This window comes from Lepisosteus platostomus, chromosome 8 (genome assembly GCF_059453375.1).
Source record: "Lepisosteus platostomus isolate fLepPlt1 chromosome 8, fLepPlt1.hap1, whole genome shotgun sequence".
NCBI lineage: Eukaryota > Metazoa > Chordata > Actinopteri > Semionotiformes > Lepisosteidae > Lepisosteus > Lepisosteus platostomus.
The window spans coordinates 33,104,082-33,126,393 of NC_142618.1; the positions used below are offsets into that span (position 1 = coordinate 33,104,082).

Here is a 22,312-nt window from a genome sequence, read left to right on the forward strand (position 1 = left end):
ACTGCATTCCAAAATAAAAACCTCATCCCAACCATGAAACGTGCTGGTGGCAGTATCATGGTTTGGGGCTGTTTTGCTGCCACGGGACCAGGACGGCTTGCCATCACTGACGGAACTATAAATTCTGGATTGTACCAGCAAATTATACAGGAGAATGTCAGGGTATCTGTGCATGAACTGAATCTCAATAGAAGGTGGGTCTTGGAGCAAGACAATGACCCTAAACACACAAGTCAGTCTACCAAAGAATGGTTGAAGCAGAAGAAATTTCGAGTTTTGGAATGGCCGAGTCAAAGTCCAAACCTTAATCCAATAGAAATGTTGTGGCAGGACCTGAAGCGGGGAGTTAATGCAAGAAAACCCACCACCATCACTGAGTTGAAGCAGTTCTGTAAGGAGGAATGGGCCAATAATGTTGGATCATTTTGATCAATAAATGAATGAAAAAGTATATCCTTTTGTGTGCTATTTGTTTTAGTGGGTTCTCTTTATCTATTTTTATTACTTAGATGAAAATCTGATCACATTTTAGGTCAAATTTATGCAGAAATTCAGAAAATTCTAAAGGGTTCATAAACTTTCTAGCACCACTGTACATTTGTAAAAAGAGGTGCAAGTGTAATTCGTTCCCAGAAACCCTTTTGTATTGCGAAAATTCCTAAAAAGAAATATCTATTTCTTATGGGGAAAAATTATGATCCACTCCGGACCCCAAAAATATAACTGTTTACTTTTTTCACCAAAAAATGACAAAAGAAACAACAATAATAATAATAACTGACATGCTTACTAGTTAGACATCATGAATCATTAAGTATACTACAGTACTGTACAGTAACCACTTCATTTGCTTTTAGTGTAATTACAAAATTTCACAATTTCATTCTCTTAAGGGTCCATGAAAAAGTCTAACCCACAAATATTCTTATGAAAACTAAGTTCAAACAATGCAGAAAGCAAGACGCAGTGAACTGTATGTCGCTCCTGCCACTCCTTATCCTCTGTGCTAGTTCTCAACCATACTAGCTAGTGGAAAGTGATGGGAATAGTCAATATAAAACGAGTCGCATGAGGACTTCCTCTTCACTCACTACTGTACATTGGGCAGAGGTTTCGAAATTTTTCTTCGTATCGCTTCTTGGTAGTTTCGAAGTTGGCTTTCGTTCTTCAAAATTCGGGTAACAATTCACATGGTTTTGAATTTGCATAAAAAGAACATGTATAAAAAGAAGTACGGGTGTATTTCAGGACCAGTATACAGTACATGTAGGATTAACACTTGCTCAACATACAGATTATTTTATACAGCACAACAGTATATTTGACAACACTTATCCCCCACCCTCACGTCGCTTTGAAATGTGTCAGTCTGCAAACATTCCACACAGCTGGTGTCTTTCTGTCATTCTCAGCACATACAGAAATTAACTAAATTCAATGCTGCTCTGTCCAAACCCTGGCGCAGGCCGTGGGGAGGGGTTGGTGTGGGGCACTCACCCTGGCAGCCTCCTGAGCCACCTGCAGGTGGGCAGCAACGTCGCCGTCCCCCAGGAGCAGCACCACCTTCTCAAACACACACTCCTGCACCTGAGCGACCATGAGGCGCACCAACATGTTGAGGGAGGGGGCACTCATGTCGAGGCTGGGCGCATTGGAGAAGTTCTCCTTCAGGTAGTTGAAGGCACCTGAACAGACACAGACCATAAACGCCCAGGAAAGCAGGAAAGTTTCGTACTCGTTCAGAACCACTTTCAACAGAGAACGGTCGGCCAACGAGCTGTGGTTTGTGGTGCTGACGATTGTCATGACCAGAATCACACATGATCTTCTCCTGGCAACACTGCAAGATCCCAACCCTAACCAACCCTAACAGCCAGCTACCTGAAAATCTAGCCAGCAGCCATATCACCCTGCAACTGGCAACCCACTGAAGCACAGCGGGTTTGAGCCTGGTCAGTACTTTGATGGGAGACTCCTGGGAAAGACTAAGCTTGCTGCTGGAAGAAGTGTTAGTGTGGCCAGTAGGGGGCATTCACTCTGCAGTCTGTGGGGGTCCTGATGGCCCAGTATAATGAGGGGGACACTATACTATAAAAGGGCGCCATCCTTCGGATGAGACATAAAACCAAGGTCCTTACTCTCCGTGGTCATTAAAACTTTCAGGGTGTTTCTAAAAAAAAGTAGGGGTATTAGATACCCCAGTGTCCTGGACAAATTTCCCATTGGCCCTTACCAATCATGGCCTCCTAATAATCCCCATTAATTAATTGGCTTCATTACTCTGCTCTCCTTCCCACTGATAGCTGGTGTGTGGTGAGCGTTCTGGCACACTATGGCTGCCGTCGCATCATCCAGGTGGGGGCTGTACATTGCTGGTGATGGAGGGGATCCCCGTTACCTGTAAAGCGCTTTGAGTGGAGTGTCCACAAAAGTGCTATGTAAGTGTAAGTAATTATTATTATTATTATTATTATTTTTATTATTATTATTAAAATCTACCTAGATTTCTAGGCACAGAATTTAAATGGATAGCCCTCTTCTCAAAGGCATAGCAAGGCACTATCTTTGTACAGTACTGCACACACAGGTGCTTCCAGCATTACAACAGCGTGGAAATGCCTTAAACACTAATATTGAAAACGGTGACACCTGTGCAGCAGTGAAGATGTAACAGGCCTGGGTCATGAAGCGTGGCGGTTGTTTTGTGCTGCGGAGGCACGTACCTGCAGCCCTCTGGAATGCGTCGATGGCGGTCTCGATGCCCTGCACAGTGGAGCGGTCCTGCCGCGCCCCTATCTGGGTGTACAGAGCCCCAATGTTGAACAGTACGCTGCCCTTCTCAAAAGCCAGGGCTCGCTGGCAGGACGGCACTCCTGTCAGAGAGTCATACCTGGGGAAGTGAAAACAGGAGAGGGGAGGATTTTCATGGAGGCCATTTGTGAGGCTGGAAGACTGTGGTGATTTTCAGCTGCCTGCTTTGTGTACCCCTGCACTGATTTCTGAATGGACAGAGTGTCCGACTGGCTAATAACTGTACCTGAACACATAGAATCAGCTGTCTATAGGAAACAAGATTACAAGATTCTCCCTTCAGCATAATCCGAATGATAGGGGGATTATTCAGGGAAATCCCTAAAACATTGGGATGCAGCAGGATGCTTGATATGAATTTGTATGGAATTTAAAATCCATTAATAACAAATTTGGTCAAGTAATAGTGTTGCCCGGTACCGTTGATAATAAACTGATTAGCAATTTGAAATTTTCAGGTAAACGATTAAAAAAACAACAACATTCGTCTTTTAATTTTAAAACAGTCCTTCAAGGCAGCAGTCTATAATGCTGACAAACACCACTGCTTATACCGTTCCCACAGACACAACTGCACATGCTGTCCCCACACCCAGCCTCCCCAGGCGATGTCCTCTGCAGCCTCACCAGTGAAAGTAGACGCCCAAGTTCTTGCCCGGAGGGAAGAAGCGATGGTCGAGGAAGTAGAGCTGGTTGTAATACTCCATGAGAAGCTCCAGACCGGCCTCGTTTCGGCTGGGAGTGCGCATGGCCTGGTGGGACAGAGCAAACAAGCGGCCCCTGGTCAATACAACACGAACGTCAAGACTCTCAATCTTAATGTGTTTTACCAACACCTCCTTCCTCAAAAGACGGGCTCTCCTGCTGCTGAGGGAATGAGGGAATTTGGCTGAACTTTGTGTCATTCATTCTATCCTGCTGCTATTCATGTGACATAAGGTTTACTCACCTTTGCAGATAGGAAAAAGATGAAGATATGAACCAGAAAGGTATTGTCTAAATCCAACATGTTAGATAACTTGTATTGTAACATAAGTTTCCAGTGATTTGTGGTCTGCAGGACATATGAGAGCTCTGGACCAATTGGTGGCCATTAACATCCATACACAGATTATTTCTTGTACAAACATATTCTTGAGCACTCCTGAAAATACTGTTTCGAGAGCATGAGTTCTGAAAGTTTTCCTTTAGTGCTGCCGGACTCTGGGTTAAGGCTAGAAACCACTGGTTTCAGGGATCCCTGTAGGAAGAAATCCCTTTATTAGATCTGGACTAAGAGGCCTGCTTCTTTTAGTTTGTGCTTTTAACATCCGAACATGACCTTTTTAATATTGTTTGCAAGGCGTAGTACACCGTAGGGAAATGTTTTGGTAGAGGGATGAAGTACTTAAAATCAATTTCTTCTTTCCAAGAACATCACTTTTGACCTTACATAATACTGATAAGACCTGGTAGGGCTGGAAACAGCTCTGACAGTAGTTTCTCAGGCTGACTGCTCACAGGCGGCATCGGTGGTTCAGCAGCTGAATTCTCACACACCACGCAGGAGGCCCAGGTTCAAATCCTGGCTGAAGCATGCATTTTATTTTCTCAGGCTTCTTCTTTCCTTCTCTTTCACTGCAGGTTTTAATAAACCAGGAGTACCAGTTATTTCTCTGCAAACAGTTGTGAAGAACAGTTTATGGTTCAGATTATAGCAAAAACAGTTGTGCAATTAACCAGCTACTCCACTAGATGGTAATGTTACACGATATTTTCACTAAGATATGATGGGTTACAGTCAAACCACGTATATGCACATATATTGCAGAAGAAATAAATAAGGCAAGACTCAATACTTTTCTTAAATTAAGTTTTGCAATACCGAATCCCCCAACGGTAAGTTAGCATGACTAGAGGTGTGATGTGAATTTTGGGCAAGCTCAAACTAGCAGCAGGGCAGCTACTGCACAGTACGCTGAAGTTACTGACCAGCTCCAGACAAACCACCCCTGGCGATTCAGGTTCAAACCCGAATCTTTGCATGGCACGGACTTCTGAGCTGACTTCTGAGATAGCACTTTTACTGGTTCATCCACTCGGAGGCTCCTGGAAGTTTTTTTTAAGACACTCATTAAATTCTGTGGGTTGAACAAAATGCTGTTAACGTGAATGCATTTTTTCTGCTAGTTCAAAACATTTACAAACTTCCTAACTGCGAAGTACATTAAGAACAGTAATAACGGATTTCATCCAGCCATTTCTTGAAATAAATCAGGATATCAACTTCAACAATGTAGCTTGATCTATACTCCTAGTATCCTTTGTTCAAAGACATGCCCCCAGTTCTCACTTCTAAATATCATTTCTACTTAGTGAATTGTTTTGAAATACTATTCTATTCATCCATCCATCAATTTTCTAACCACTTCTATTCAATTCAGGATTTAGGGCAGCCATAGTCTACCCCAGTAAGCAACGGACAGAAGGCAGGAGTCATCCTGGATGGATGTCAGTCCACCGCACGGCACACAGTCACAAAAATACCCACACTCACACTAGGGCCAATTTTCCCAGAAGCCAATTATTCTACCAGAATTTCTTTGGACTGTGGGAGGAAACCTGAGCCCCCAGAAAAAAAAAACACGCAAACACAGGGAGAACATACAAACTCCACACATATAGTACCCCAATAACTGAACGCAGGGCTCCAGCACCACAAGGCAGCAAAGCAAATCACTGCACCACTGTGCCACCCTATTCCATTTAGAATTCCAACTATTTTTTGCCAAAATAATAAAACCATGGACAATTCAGAAATGTACACACACACTCAATTAAGCTGACACTTAAACTAATATTTACTAAGATGTCTCCCTGGATAAAGTGCTGTAGAGGCACAAGTGAAGCCAGATGGTGCGAGCAGACACCAGTTTACTTCAGCGGGGATTTCACAAAGCCGAAGGAAGCCTGGTTCTTTTTATTCTTAAACCAGTTTCTATAGTGCAGAAACTTCCAAAGTAGCTTTATAGTGGTTTATATCTCTGAAGACTCTTAGCTCTCTGAAGGCCGGTTTTGATGAGGCAGCCAGCATTTTCACACCATGGAGTAACACCAGCTCTGAAGAACTTCATTCATAAGTTCACGACAACAATGTGCAATTTTCACCCAAAAAAGGAGAAACAATTATCAAATATGGAAGAGCTGGAAATATAAAAAAGACTCTGTTGTAAGCTAGTGGTCCTACACATGCTAAAACCACTTTTAATTTAAATGGGAATCAGGTCTCCCAACTACTAGTAAGTCTTGTGGAGATCTGCTGTGGTAACAGGGGTTTTAGTACTACTGAATGGGTTGAATGGAAGTCTGCACAGGGTTAAATGTCCTGTGACAAAAACAGCCTGTGAGGGGTGGAAAGGTTAGCCACTCCTACTCTGGCTTTCACTCTGCTTTCTTGCAGGCAGCAATTCGCAATGGAGGAGGGCTGAGATTTCACAGAGCAGGGGTCAAAAGTCACCTGACCAGATACACATGAAGAACACACATGACATGCTCAGGCAAACCTGTGCTGCCTTTGAAGGCATTATGCTTCTCATTTCAGAAGGTCAGTCCACTTTTTCTCCATTTACAGCAGTTTAAAACAGCCATTTAAAGACACCAGTTAAGCAAGGACCCACATACACATTGAAAACTTGAAAGTGTATCACACTGAAGTGATAACGTACCAGAATTCGGGTTATATCCCAGAGAAACTGAACCAGTTATGAGATAGTGGCTCACCGCTGTCAAAGTGGAAGCAGGCAAGTGTCACCTGCAGGGACAGACTACAGTGGCTAAAGCCTCAATACTGTGAACGGTAAACAAGACTAAGTGGTTATCTCTACTGCTGGGAAGCTATGAACTGCACTCCTGTTCTTTTGGGTCATATACTACCAAACTGACATTGGAAATAGAAAGCCAGCCTTTCTCTCTATTATGGATGAATAACAGGATATTTTTTTTTCTATATTGAAATTGTTCCCTTTATATTTTCGAGCTCTGGGTTTGAAAGGAGCAGCCCAGAAAATTACATTTATTTTTCAGTCTTTTGCATTCCTAGTTCTCTCAGCTTGGGGACACACTAAAACACTTCATGTAGTTTTCCATTTTAATGGATGATCCCCCTTTAAGATATACTATGTGCTGCTCTAATCCTGTTTAAAGGCTCTTAAAATCCTCGCCACGAGACTCCCACACCTGCTCCACTGAAAGAGGTGTTTTATGAAAAAAATGGTTCTTCACAGCCCCTCAACCAGTGGTTACTCAAGCTAAATAGCACAAAGAATAATAGCACATAAATTGTTTGCAAGTTTTCAAAGGACCGGAACGTGTTTTGGTAACTGATGTCAGATACTCACCTGCCTGAGGTCCATGAGCTCCTTGATCTCCTTCTCGTACTGTGATCCGTCTTCTCCATAGTGCTCACAGATGAAGTCCTGTGGAGGCAGGGGACAGAGTCAGAGAGCCACACAAAGCCGCACTACTCTGTAGTACACGTCAGAGTTACATTTCCTAGTTAGAAAGAACAGATTTCATCCACACTGCTTTGGAATCTTAATGGATGTCTGAGCTCTGGCAAATAATTGTAACCTCTTAGGAAGATTGGTGTGATGTGCTAAATCTAGAGAACCACTGAGCAGCCACCTTTCCTTTTCTGTGCCTAGGAATAGTCTGTTTTCTAAAATAAAACCCTGGCAGATGAAGATGAATGTTTTTTTTTTCAGACAAGAACTGTATAGGTTGAAACAGTTGCAAGTAAAAGTGTGTGAACCCTTTGGAATTACCTGGATCTCTGCATTACTTACTCATAAAAATGTGGTCTGTCATCTTCAGCTAAGTCACAATAATGACTAACACAATCTGCTTAAGCTGATTGCACACAAACAATTGTACTTCGTCTTGTCAGTACTGAAACTCTAGGCTAATAACTTCTCCAAAAGCTAATAGGAGGCAGGTGTTCCAATCAATGAGATGAGATTGGAGGTGTGGGTTGGAGGTGCCCTGCCCTTTAAAAAAGGCACACAAAGGATGGTTACTGACAGAGCCTGCTCTTCTCAAGAAAGAGTTGTTCATGTGAACCATGGCCTGATTAAAAGACATATCAGAGGACCTTAGAAGAATTGTAGAGATGCATAAAGCTGGAAGAGGCTACGAAAGTATTTCTAAAGGCCTGGGTGTTCATGAATCCACAGTAAGACAAACTGTCTACAAATGGAGGACATTCAGTAATGTTGCTACTCTCCCTAGGAGTGGGTGTCCTGTAAAGATCAGGGCAAGAGCGCAGCGTGTAATGCTGAAGGAGGTGAAAAAGAACCCTAGGGTAACAGCAAAGGACCTGGAGAAATCTCTTGAACCTGCCAAAGTCTCTGTTCATGTGTCCACTATAAAAAACCACTGTTCTCCAAAAAAAAAAAAACATTGTTGCACGTCTCATGTTTGCAAAAGGGACTGCTGGGACAGTGTTCTGTGGATGGATGAGACAAAAGTTGAACTATTTGGCAGAAACACGCAACGCTGTTTGGTGGGAAAAAAGCACTGCACACCAACACCAAAATCTCATCCTAACCATGAAGCATGGTGGAGGGAGCATCATGGTTTTGGGCTGCTTTGCTGCCTCAGGGCCTGGACAACTTGCTATCATAGCAGGAACAATGAATTCAAAAAAGTTGGGTGATGCACCAAGACAATGACCTGAAACACATCAACAACAGAATGGCTTAAACAGAAGAAAATTTGTGTTCTGGAATGGCCGAGTCAGAGTCCAGACCTCAACCCAATTGAGATGCTGTGGCATGACCTGAAGAGAGCTGTTCACGCAAGGAATCCCAGAAATACCAATGAACTGAAACCTGTTTTGTAAGGAGGAATGGTCTAAAGGAGGTTCTACTAGTTACTAAATACAAGGGACAAGGGTTCACATACTTTTTTCAGCCTGGACTGTGACTGTTTAAACGATGTGTACAATATTGACAAGAAGTACAATTGTTTGTGTGTTATTAGTTTAAGCAGATTGTGTTTGTCTATTATTGTGACTTAGTGGAAGATCAAATTACATTTTTATGAGTAATTAATGCAGAAATCCAGGCAATTTCAAAGGGATCCCAAACTTTTTCTTGCAATTGTATATCACTGGGGATATTTTTCACTCCTTTGAATGCCCTTGGGCTCACACTTTACCCAAAGACAACAAGCTTGCACTTATGCTTCTCAGATGTGTACATCAGTTGACATACAATGCCAACAGATGCCCTGGCACTGTAGTGCACTGCAGAAAGGCACCGTACACCTCCTCTGGAGATAACTGTACAAATTCATAACCATACAAAGAGGCAGCTTTGACTGTCGCACAATGTAGACGTACATCTGTTTTTCAATTTTAATTTTGGAAGTCAGCCTAGCAAACAATCGTACGCTGCAGGAAGTTTTTTGTGGACTATTTTTGCCATTATCTTGCCAGAAATGGAAACACATTCATTTTGACAAAGCTTGAATCAGTGTATAAATATACTACCTAAATTACTGCTTTTCCGCTCCTTCAACATCTAACACTACTTGTTTTCAGCAACAATCTGATTTGTGTGCTTCTTAAACAACACATCAGTACCAATGTGCCGTTTCCAGTTTATGCAACAACTGCAGGTTCTGATGTAATGACATTCACACACTCTCGCATAGCAGCACGGCCAACACTTCCACTTCTTGCAGGTCTCTTAGAAAACAGAAGACATAACGAGAGCACTGAGAGCCAGAACTGATGGCTATACAAAAAACTTGCCCAACATTTAGAAACTTGGCATCACCCGTTAATTAGCAGATATTCAATCAACTAAAATCAAACCAGGCCACAGATGTTGCCAGAATAGAGAGGTTCAATGTGTGCTACAGTTTCTGAAGTAGTGATTTTGATATCCATCTTTTATTTTTTCTGTTTTAAGCTCTTCACAAAGAGTTGAACAGAAAAGTCTTCAAAGATATTAAAACATTCACACCACTCCTCCCATGTCTGGATGATGTTTTAAGATGAACCAGTGAAAAGCCCCGAGTTAGATCTGAACTCTGATGCCAGACCAGATGATGACACAGACTAGTGAGTTAAAACACCTTGGCCTTTCAGAATGAGCTCCTCCACAGTGATGTCTCACCTTTAGAGGAATAGCAAGATCCACCTCCTTTGTCTCCTTCAGCCCCAGAGGAATCATGGGCACATTGATTGATTCGCTGCAGCAAATAAAAAATACATTACTTCATAATCCAGGTTTTACAACAGAGTAGGATTAAGATAACGTCATATAAAAAATAAAGTGCGGCAGATTAATTCTTGGCTAAAACCCTGGAGGAATACCTTTACACTACCCATCGAATTTTTAACTGCTTCATCCAATTCAGCGTCGGGAGGAAGCTGGAGCCTGTCTCCACAAGCAACAGGGTACAGGGTGGGATACACCCTGAATAGGAAACTAGTCCCTCGCAGGCCCATTACGCATTTACCACAAAAAGGAGCACAAAACTGCAAGAATTTTAAGTTAATGTTCTCTTCTATCACAAAAGCTCATTCAACACTTGTCATCAGGGGTCGACCAAAGAACAATTATGTATATTTAAGGGTAATTTATGTCCTATTTAATTTTTTTGGAATAGAAAATGCTTTAAATTGAAACTAATCCATCATAAAAATCCACATCCAATTATTAACTCACAACAGCCCTTCTTTACAATTAAATTAAAAACAAAAAACGCTTATCACACTTTGCTCTAATTTAACACACCTGTAGAAGAACATTCTCCCATTGAGCAGAGAACACACATATTCTTGCTAAACAATATCTGAACATGTCTATAGAAGTGGCCTTATTCTCTAAAGCCCCTTTACTTTTAATTGTAAACTCCCACAATAAACAAAACTGCATCATTTACTTCCAGGCAGACAGGAATGCAACCATAGCCAAACAACACACGGCCTTGCCATCATGTCCTTGTTGTAAATTATTTCAAACAAACTCAAATCTCCTCTCTATTAGTCTAACAAACACATCATTAAGCTGTGAAAAAAAACAAAGGCAAACCTCCAGTACACTTAGTTTGTATGCCTACTCATTAAAGCAAAGAGGAGCATACAGAGAGCTAAAACTAGTGTGAAAAACACACTCACTTTGTTTCTCTTAATGAGTCCCTGAGTTGGAATGCAGAAAGCCCCTCAAGTTCACTGCAGATTTTCAATTGTAGGACCACTCTTAATAATAATCACCTCATTGGGAGATGGAGGGGCTTTTCACTCTTAAAAAGCCAATACAGGTACTACATTAAATTAAAAACATTAAAAACAATGTTTCTGCAAGGGAAAACTGGATTTAGTTACAGGAGAGTGGAAGCTAGAAGATCACCTGGTTTTGAAAACTGATTCCATCCGTGTATATGTGCCGATCTCTGACTGTGATGCTATTGCAGTGGGTGTTGTACTGGATTATGAAAAGACGCTTGTCTCTGGTAAATTCATGCAGTAGCTCAGTTCTATTCCTGGTAAACCTCCATGGAGCAGATTAGTTTGTCGGCACATCGTGGTCGTGCATCTGTACTTACTGTCAGTGTGTGTTTTGTCTGTGTTGTGCTGCGTCAGTACAGTTCAGTTTATCAGGTTGTCATGGTTGTGTATCTGTACTGTCAGTGTGTGTTTTGTCTGTGTTGTGCTCATCAGTACAGTTCAGTTTAGCAGGGTGTCATGGTTGTGTATCTGTACTGTCAGTGTGTGTTTTATCTGTGTGGTGCTGTGTCTATACAGTTGAGTTCATCAGGATGTTGTTGTGTCTACCTCTGTACTGTCAGTGTGTGTTTTATCTGTGTTGTGTCAGTACAGTTTGTCAGAGTGTTTTGGATGTGTATCTGTAGTGTCAGTGTGTGTGTTATCTGTGTGGTGATGACTGTATAGTTGAGTTCATGACGGTGTTGTGGTTGTGCACCTCTTTACCGTCAGCATGTGTTTTGTCAGTGTTGTGCGGTATCAGTACCCACCTCTCAGTCTGGTACACCTCCATGGAGCTGTTGAGCTCCTCCAGCTCTTCCTTGAGCAGCTGCAGGTTGGAGTTCACAAAACTGAGCTCCAGAGCCACAGTCTCCTTTACCTTGTGGTTTGTGGTGGCCCTGGAAGACATACAGCACATTTACTCAGGCTTTCAGGCAACAACACACTTAAAGAAAAACATTACAAACTGAAGAAAATTCTCAAAGACTGCTATGATATTAAAGTAAAAATCAACTCAAACACAGAAATTAACTGGATTAGCCACAGTCTTAAAAATTCAGCAGAATCTGAATAGGATGCACTAGTTACGACTTTCACATCCTGTAGTGAGTTAGAGTTATAAGGATGTCCTTATTCATCATTGTTTTCTATGCTCTTTCCCAGTCACTACAGTGAAAATGCTCACATCATGGCCATAAGACTTCTTAAGTCCCTTCAGCCTCTGTCACAGCAGGAAGACTGACAGCTTTCTAATAACTCAAAAGAAGAACTCTAACCTCCTTCACATAAACCTGTGACACACAAAATCCAAATAAGATCCTCTTATTTATTTATTAGGTAATTTTATACAGCTTTCAAAACACATTAGACTCACTTGAGTAAATATAATTTGGGTCATTCAGTTCCTGTTAGCTTAAAAAGCCTTACCACTCCATTTTGTTTTCCATAATGCGCGAGCACTGTTTTGAAATCACTCATGTATAACAGAATCTGGCCAGCTGTACCAGACATGTAAATAGATCACACTGCAGAAACCTTTGCCAGTCATGGCAAATCACACAACAACAAGCTCTAGGCTCTAGGCTAATGTAGCTGACCTAATGACTTAGTGATGTCTCAGATACTAGCAAGAGATTCTCTGTGCTCCCCTTATCACTTCTGTAAGGGAATCAGGGCAGAGAAGCTGAAAAGAGCTCAGCTATCCCTGCCAGAAGACACACCTCAGCTATCCAATTAGTCAGATCTAGGCTGGGAAGACAGCAGCAGGATTACTGTGCTCCCACAATCTTTCAGGATACAGCACCACAGCTCTCACACTGACTAACCCATTGGAAGAGGAAGCAATGGGAACTCCGCTCTCTACGCAACCACAAACCAGGTATCCCCGATTTCCTTAGTCAGGACCTACTTCTCCTTCACTCACAGTACACCCCATTTTAGAAAATACAATACAGAAGTCAATTAAGAGTGTCCCCCAAGTCTTTTAAAAAAAGCACTAGTCAGCAGGTCAGCTTTCCCAGTGTTAGGCAACAGTAAAGGCAGGGATCGGGAAACTAGCTTGAAGCTCAATTCCTGAACTACCGATACAACTAATTTTGTTTTGGTTAGCTCAAATAATTTCATTTGTAACCAGCTGAAATGTGAGAACTTGTCTATCTCACAGTCAGATTAGATTACCCACAGGACACTGAATCTATTAAACATTTAAAGAGTGATGCAGAAGCTACTCCACCTCCACAATTGCATATATGTTTCTATAATGAACTTCTTACACTCTGCAATCATAATCTCAAAACAATATTGGAAAGTGTAATATTTGTATGGAATGTGTAGATCACATTCAAACAATGTACAGAGGTGACTACATTTATATGCTCCAAAACACATACAATAATACCATACGTACAGTTAGTGGATTATTGTACTGTATAACAGTCCTGGCTTTGTATTTTTAAAATTATTTGATCCCAAGTTACTTAAATAATGCTTTTAAGAATATAGCAATAGTAGTATTTCAATTAAATACCCAGAGAATTATATAGGAACCCTGGATTAATATACAATACTGTGCTCTACGAATTATAAGAACATCCAATCAAGACACAATTAAGTACAGGTCTTCCCAACTTCCCAACAACTAGGAAACCAGTTCTGAAAGCTTCCATGCAGCATGGTAAAAACACTACTTGAACAAAATAAAATGTAGATGGTGGATAATCTTGAAAGGCAATGGCTACAGGGAGATGAAAATCCATCCACTTTAGTCTTAATAGTGTGGGGAGCCAAGAGTTGACTATGAGGAAGCAGAATGATTCCAACCAAATCCAGAGTTCTTTGGCCAAGTGGTTTTTGAAGAAGTTCATTTAGGGCATGTTTGCCCAACAAGTGATGACCTGTCACAGTGAAAAGTGTCACTGTACCTTGTGAGGCACAAGTCTGAAGCAGGCTTCAGTGTGCAGGAATCTTCCACATTTCAAGCCAACCAGTGTGGCAGCTCCTAAGACAGTGGCAGGTGGATGTTTGAAAAGTTAATGGCAGCCATCTTGATTATAGTAGGAATAGTGATGCATCAGATTTTTTTAAAGTTAAAAACAGTTTTTAACAGCAGTATTTAGTGTTATGGGCCAAATCTCAACACCAAAGACTGATGTAAGAACCTAGTTTTTAGAAATATTCACCCACTTGGACCTAAAATTAGAACTGTATAGTTTATTATTAGGGGTGGACATGACAGGTGGTGTTCCTAAAATAGTTTATGACCCATCCACTACATCCCTCAGGCTGTATGGAGCTCCTGCCTCCTCTTGCAGATACTACTTTATTTTCATTCTTCAGGAAATGCAATGTCATCACTAAAGCACTCTGTCACTCATCTGCAGCTTCTCCTCATCAAACTGTCTTCATGTACCTTTTGAAACTGCACACTCAAGTCACTGATGTTCTCAGAGGGCTTTTTTTAGCCTACTGTGCCCATAGGTCTGAAGTGGTGATTTCTCCTACTCTGTAGTACTCATCTCAGAACCCTAATCTTTCCCCCTCTCCCCTCTATCTTTATTTATAGTTCCTGACAGGAGAAATCAGGCAAAGCCGGAGATTATTGTATCCAGTCCTGTTGGGCCAGGGTTGCTTATCTGTAAAAGAAAACAAGCTCCCTGACAGAGGGAGCAGGTGGTAACAGTTTCATCTTCCAGCCGAGTCTAGACGTAGATGCAGTTCCCCTTCTGACCTGTTCTTTTGAACTCTTGGGAAAGAGGCTTCTCGGAACACGACTGTAATTTCCAGGTGAGAAACATATTCTCCAAATTTGCTCAGGACATTAGCTCCCTCTAGTGGCTACAGGCAAGGCTACAGGTCTCATCCGATGCCACCGTGCCACAATGTGCAGTCATCACTTATCCCTCCCACCTCCAATGTGAAATTGTCTGTGGATAACGGTCGATCAACTTACACTAATCAGTGCTACAAACATTGTTTCTGAAGCAACGGCAGTATTTACTGACAAAGCACTTGCAAAGCATAAGTCGCCAGCTCAAGCCTGCTGATCCATAATAATAATAATAATAATAATAATAATTGCTTACACTTATATAGCGCTTTTCTGGACACTCCATTCAAAGCACTTTATAATAATAATAATAACAAACTTTATTTTATATAGCGCCTTTAAAGGTGGCTTCTCAAAACACTTTACAGGATGACAACAAACAGAAAGAAGAATACACAAGATAAAACACACTTACAATATATAGAGGAGACCATGGATGGTGGTACTAAGAAAAGCAGAGGGGTGAAGAATGGAACCAGTTATGTAAAGGCTTTTCTGAACAAGAGGGTTTTGAGTCTGGATTTGAAGGAGTTTAGAGAGGGTGACTCTCCGATATCCTTGGGGAGAGAGTTCCAGAGCTTGGGGGCATAACAGGAGAAGGCCCTGTCACCCATACAATGAAGACAGGCTTGGGGGACAGTAAGGAGACCAGAATTAGAAAAGCGAAGGTTGCGAGATGGTGAGTAGGGCGATAATAGTTCAGACAGGTACTGAGGTGCCAAGCCATGCAGAGCCTTATAGGTGAGCATGAGGATTTTTAGTCTACACAGAATTTGACCGGAAGCCAGTGCAAGGACTCCAGGATAGGAGTAATGTGAACACTTGCACTAGACCTGGTCAGGATTCTGGCTGCTGAATTTTGGACATACTGCAGTTTGTTCAAAGTAGATTTAGATACCCTAGCGAGTAGAGCATTACAGTAGTCCATTCGAGAGAACACAAATGTGTTGATCAGCTTTTCAGCCACAGTTAGTGATAGCATAGGGCGTAGTCTAGCGATACTTCTGAGGTGAAAAAAAGTTATTTTGACAGTACGTTGCACATGTGGGTCGAAAGTTAAGCCAGAATCGAATATAACCCCGAGGTTTTTCAATTTTGATAGAAGCTCAAGTACAGAACCATCTACAGATAGGGTTACAGGACTGGCTTTACGAAGTTGATGGGGGGTGCTGTCACAGTTAAGATGAAGGAAGTTTTGAGTCATCCAAATTTTTATGTCAGAGATGCAATTTGATAGAATAGAAACAGCCACATCAGTGTCAGGTTTGGTATGGATGTATATTTGAGTATCGTCAGCGTACAAATGAAAGCTGAGGCCATGTGATCTTAAAAGCTGACCAAGTGGAAACATGTAAATGCTGAAGAGCAAGGGGCCCAGTATTGAGCCCTGAGGAACACCAGACTTAACAAGACCAATTACAGAGCTTTACAGGTAATGGGGACTCCCCTCCACCACCACCAATGTGCAGCATCCACCTTGATGATATGACGGCAGCCATAGTGCGCCAGAACGCTCACCACACAACAGCTATCAGTGTGGAGGAGAGCAGAGTAATGAAACCAATTCATAGAGGGGGATTATAAGGAGGCCATGATTGGTAAGGGCCAATGGGAAATTTGGCCAGGACGCCGGGGTTACACCCCTACTCTTTTCGAAAAACACCCTGGGATTTTTAATGATCACAGAGAGTCAGGACTACGGTTTTACCTCTCATCCGAAGGACGGCGCTGTAGTGCTGCTCAGCCAATTGAGCATTATTATTGAATTCAAACCTAGACTCAGAATGCCGGTGTGGACTCTACATCAGGACTTCAAAAGCCTTTTCAGTGGAGGTACACTTTTCACACCCCAGACTCTTTAGCAACACATTTATGACAAAACATTGACCACAATCTTTTGAAATGGCTCATTCATTCATTTTCTTGTCCAAAATTTCAATGTAAAATGTAAGCTTGCTTCAGTGAATAGAACCGTTTAGAATTTTGTTCACACATTTTGTCCACACAAAACTCTCAATCCACACTTTTTAAATATGTAATGTTATAATGTTTCTTTATTAGCCCTATACAATTTCTTGCATTAGGAATTCATCTTTTCGCATACCCCAGCTTTTTCTCCAAGGAGACACAGACAGGGAGAGAAGCTTGGGGTCAGAGCGCAGGGTCTGCCATTGTACAGCGCCCCTGGAGCAGTTGGGGTTAAGGGCCTTGCTCAGGGGCCCAACGGAGTAGGATTCCTCTGCCGGCCGCGGGATGTTCTCTTCCAATTCCACAGCACACCTGAACCCTTTCCACAAATGGTCTAGAAAGCACTGCTCTGTATGAATTTGGTGTTTTTGTTACACTAAAGCCTCAGGTTTCAAAACGTACTCCTTGGGGCTTTACTTTGAATACTTCCAAGATATTAACGCCCTCATAAACCTACACACATTAATGTCTGGACTCACACCACATTGTAAACAATTATGTTTACCAGTTGAGCCACTCAGGAGCACAAACACTCAGATTAAAATCTGCATCTCTTAAAAATGTGTATTTTCACACAGGAACTCCATTGCAGAAAAGCAAGGCATAATTAATTTGAATACTATAATACTCATAGATTTTAATCCAACAGAGATGAAGCATACTAGCACTCGAGTCCATTAGGGGTGAAGGCGTTTGGCTCTCCTCGTTAAACGCCTGGCTCTTGAGGTTCGGGCCTGTAGATCAGGGTGCTGCTCTCATCCTAATGGAACAGGCAGGAGGAAGAGAAAAATCGCACCGAGAAGGGCAATTCCATTTAGATTCCATTTTTTAAAGTGCAAATTAAAGTCACACTTTGCTCATAGCAGGAAGTGTTACCTTAGATGCCTGCTTTCTAACAATGCTTTCAGAGGGTGGTTTTCGAAGCTCAGCAGTTTTCACTACTACGTTTCAAAGCAGGATTCCAACTCATTAGCGGAGAAATGGATTCCAAGAAGCGGAGATATGCCATTACCTGTTAGTGTCTTAGAAATGAGAGGCCTCTGCTGGTTCAGGCCATGGCCAAGACAGGAGAATTTCCCTTTATAATAGAGCCAATTTCACCCTCCCTAATAAATTTTGTCCAGCCACTCACATCTGTATGAATCCACAGCAATGTGTTAAGAAATATAAGCCTATTATTTTAAACATCAAAACTCCATGGGCTACAGCATCAGCACAACCCAATCTGGAAACGTTCGGGCATCAGCATGCATACAGTTACTTTACTTACCAGCTTACCTTGCTTTTGATGATATAATAACATAGCATAGTAAAACTGCTACAGGGGGTTATTCAACTCAGGCTAGTTTATTGCCGGTTAACAGCATGTTATGTAATTCAGTTATGTTACTGAATTAAAGCAAACTACACTCCCATCTCAGGGTATTGTATGTAATTCTACATAACTGTTTTTCAAAAAGAAGAATGTTTTACCTCCTTCTTAAAACCAGTTCAAAGATTTATAATCAAAGAACCATAAATGCCCATTTTACAGACCGGGAAATGTTCCCAGCCCTGGTGAACCTGACAAGACGGAGTAAAGAAGAGAGCACACTGGGAAATACAGCTGTGCAGCACAACTTGCATAGGGCCTGAGTGGATCACACAATAATAATAATAATAATAATTGCTTACACTTATATAGCGCTTTTCTGGACACTCCACTCAAAGCGCTTTACAGGTAATGGGGTCTCCCCTCCACCACCACCAATGTGCAGCATCCACCTGGATGATGCGACGGCAGCCATAGTGCGCCAGAACGCTCACCACACATCAGCTATCAGTGGGGAGGAGAGCAGAGTAATGAAGCCAATTCATAGATGGGGATTATTAGGAGGCCATGATTGGTAAGGACCAATGGGAAATTTGGCCAGGACGCCGGGGTTACACCCCTACTCTTTTCGAGAAACGCCCTGGGATTTTTAATGACCACAGAGAGTCAGGACCTCGGTTTTACGTCTCATCCGAAGGACGGCACCTGTTTACAGTATAGTGTCCCCATCACTATACTGGGGCATTAGGACCCACATGGACCACAGGGTGAGCACCCCCTGCTGGCCCCACTAACACCTCTTCCAGCAGCAACCTTAGTTTTTCCCAGGAGGTCTCCCATCCAGGTACTGACCAGGCTCACACCTGCTTAGCTTCAGTGGGTTGCGAGTTGTGAGTTGCAGGGTGATATGGCTGCTGGCCATATCACCCTGACAATAGCCTCGTACCCCAACCCTCCGGTTCCCTTGCCGCTCAAGAACTGAAACTCGACTTAAAGAAAATAAATAATGAAGAGAAGAGCATCACAATAACCGAGGGGATGTGTTCCTGTGTTCCAGGAAGGACTAAAAGGATTGCTGTGGCACCCTTTGCATGACAATCAGAGAGGCACAAAAGCCCAGGCCCTGGCTGACTCAGTGTCACAGGGACTCGGCCTCTTTGTGCCCCTGGTGCTCCCTCACAATAGCTTTACCAGATACAAAACTGATAAGGGCTTTGTCTCTTTGTCCCATACCAGTGAGTCATCCCTCCGAGAGAGGGGCAGACAGTGAAGCACAGCGGACATCCCCCCCCACAACCCCATACCTGCCAGAATCTCATGCCTTCTTTCCGGGCATACCATGAAATGGACTGATTCAAGCAACGGCAAAAGAATAGCGCCAAAAAAGCCCTTTCTTTCAAATGAGAGTACAAACCAATTTCTCCAGCCTCCAATCTAGCATCTGTGTGACACCCTGGTCATCTCTCTAACAGCACTGACACATGTAATGACAGTCCTAATTGATTAGCGCTGTGTTTCAGTTTTGTGGAAGAAAGGCAGCTTTTCAGCCCTTTCCTGTTACAAACACACCTTTTCTGTGAAAAAGGCTCAGCTCAAACACTACGTTTAAACTCCCCCCCTGTGGACTATTACCTTTGATAACAACAAACAGCAGAATTAGCGCGAAGCATGACATTTTGGAAAGTGGCACACTGGATTTACCCACCCAGTACAAAACCGAAGAGTAAATCTTATAACCATATTTTATGTCTTTGTGGGCACACTTTTTTGTTTGGAAAAATTATATAACAATACAAGTACAAATCTAAAAAACAGTTTCCTGCTGTATTAGAAAAGGACATGCCCAACAGCAGAGGTTTGGAAAGTCACTGATGAAAGAAAACCAAATGCTGCTGACGTTCTGATCTCCTGTTTGGGTTGCTAATTAAAAACGGGGCTCTGTGTTTTCATTAGCAGGCAGAGGGAGTGGTGTGTGGCATGCTGGCTGGCATGTTCCACAACAGACATGTGGGACAGCCTTGTACACTGATACAGGCAGCTTAATTACTATTGAAGGTGTTATATAAGTGTTTTACTGCTGTTTTAATTAATCTAATCCAACCTTCTTTACTTGCATTTCAGTTATTATTGGCACAGAAAGAATGCTGCTTTCTAACTATTTTAATCCAGGTCTGCAATCCTGCTCCTGAAGGGCTATTTCACCCATCTTAATGACTTGAATTAGCTTATTATTGGCTTAACTGGATATAAAAGTTTCTCCCAGCTTCTCAGATGCTGGTGTTTTAAGGACACTTGAAAAACTTGTAGACACACTGGCCCTCCAGGACCAGGACTGAAGGATGCTGTAGATACACTGGCCCTCCAGGACCAGGACTGGGGAGCCCTGCTGTAGATACACTGACTGAGCCTCCAGGACCAGGACTGGGGAGCCCTGCTGTAGACACACTGGCACTCCAAGACCAGAACTGTGGACGCCTGCTATAGATACCCTACTCCTCTAAGACCAGGAGTGGGGAGCCTAACTTAAGTATAGCTCATAGTTCAGCCAGAACATTCCAGCAATAATCCCTCGTTATACAGGCTTAATTTGATCTTCAAAAACTTGCTTGTAAAGTGAGAACCCATTTTATGGTAATTAAAGTCTCATTACTTCCTGTGTTATGATCTCTGATTGGCTACCGGAACTCAAGAAAAGTTCCCTAATCCACCCAAACTTCATCTTCATCAACGGGAAACAGGTAGGAATTACTTGATCCTGTATAAATGAACACTCATATAGCAAGGGATTACTGTAATTTCAAGTGATGGTTCCTTAAAACATGCACATATGCACCACGTCACCAAAGCTACTGTATAATCAAATACCAAAAGAATAAAATGGCTTACATATAATGAAGAGACATTAAAAATACAATAAATTTGTACAGGAAATTCCTCTCTGTATATATCACAGATTTAAACCCGCAATAAAAATTCCAAGTTCTTGTGTTCACACTTAAAGCAAGAGAGAAAAAAGAACATGAAAACAGCAACTTAAGAAAGGATAAAGTCAATCACTCTGAGATTTTCCAGTGAGGGGCAGAAAGTGTGCTTTGTTTGCTTTCAGCCCCTTGTCTAATTGAAACATCTGTGGAGCTCTGGAGGAGTGTGTGCACTCCACTAGCCGGAGAACACAGGGAGTGTCGGAGAGTTATTGCTGCAGGAGAAAGGAGGCTCTACATGTGCACTGTTTACTCAAAGACTGATGGATGATCCTCCTTCCAAAGTGCAGGCCTGCTTGCTTTCACCTAAAGGTGAGAAGCCAGTTCTCCCCTCGGCTGTCAGCCCAGGGTGGAGTGGTTCTGTCCTGTGTGTGGCATGATAACACACTATGAGAGTTTAAATATGGAAAATATTCCTTATTTTTTTAACTTCCTGTTTTCCCAATGAACAGTGCTTTCTTTCATCTTTTGGGAAAGGGAATATCTGTAGCATTTCCCCCCAAAGTTACCACAGCACAGAATCGCCACACTGTAGTTTACACTGTCTGTCTGCCCCTACGTTTCCACTTCTTAAGAACACATTTTAGTCACAATGGCCACCAGGAAATATACAAACATGACACAGAAATGCTACGGACAAAGGCCCATCCTTCTGAATGACACCAGGTTTCTGTGTGCTAATGCTCATGTTGGAAAATTGTGGTTCTACCGGGAAAGAGCTCATGGAACACAGTAGTCAAGCACAGTGAAGTCAAATGAAAGAAGGAAAGAGCGTAGAGGGGTATGGGAAGGTATGTAGAACTGTAAAAGGTACAGCAAATGTTAAGTATGGTGTAACTCTGAAAACACAGTCAGATTAGTTAGAGTACATATATGAGAGCATAAAGAAACAGTATAGGAAATTTAAAATAAGGACACCCCCTTCTACCACAAGCCCTGTCAATCAGTCTCAAGCAGTCTAATGTATGAGCCATTATCTGTAACTATTCCGATATCCTCAGGAGAAGCAGGATGCAAAAGGCTTTACTTACTGCCTTATCCAAAACAGCCAAACCGCTTTTACTAAAAGGAAATTGAAAGATAGGCCAAGACTGTGTTTAAAGATAGGAAGGGCCAGGAGACTGCTAACAGCTCAAGGTAAAGAAGACATTCTTCTGCAT

At 42.2% G+C, this 22,312-nt stretch overlaps 1 protein-coding gene across 3 annotated transcripts in view; it reads right to left on the bottom strand.

Annotated features, from left to right (window-relative positions):
- Positions 1 to 22,312, bottom strand: part of rhpn1 (rhophilin, Rho GTPase binding protein 1) — a 49,786-nt gene that overhangs the window by 15,279 nt on the left and 12,195 nt on the right. For all 3 annotated transcript variants that reach the window (XR_015940906.1, XM_088643236.1, XM_088643237.1), the window contains exons 3-8: positions 11,836 to 11,964; positions 9,972 to 10,047; positions 7,188 to 7,265; positions 3,439 to 3,563; positions 2,724 to 2,890; positions 1,498 to 1,685 (exon numbers count right to left, since the gene is read on the bottom strand). Coding sequence is in view for 2 of the 3 variants with exons in the window: in XM_088643236.1 (XP_088499362.1) it covers positions 1,498 to 1,685; positions 2,724 to 2,890; positions 3,439 to 3,563; positions 7,188 to 7,265; positions 9,972 to 10,047; positions 11,836 to 11,964 (763 nt within the window). In the remaining variant the exon portion in view is untranslated. The remainder of the gene's footprint in view (positions 1 to 1,497; positions 1,686 to 2,723; positions 2,891 to 3,438; positions 3,564 to 7,187; positions 7,266 to 9,971; positions 10,048 to 11,835; positions 11,965 to 22,312) is intronic.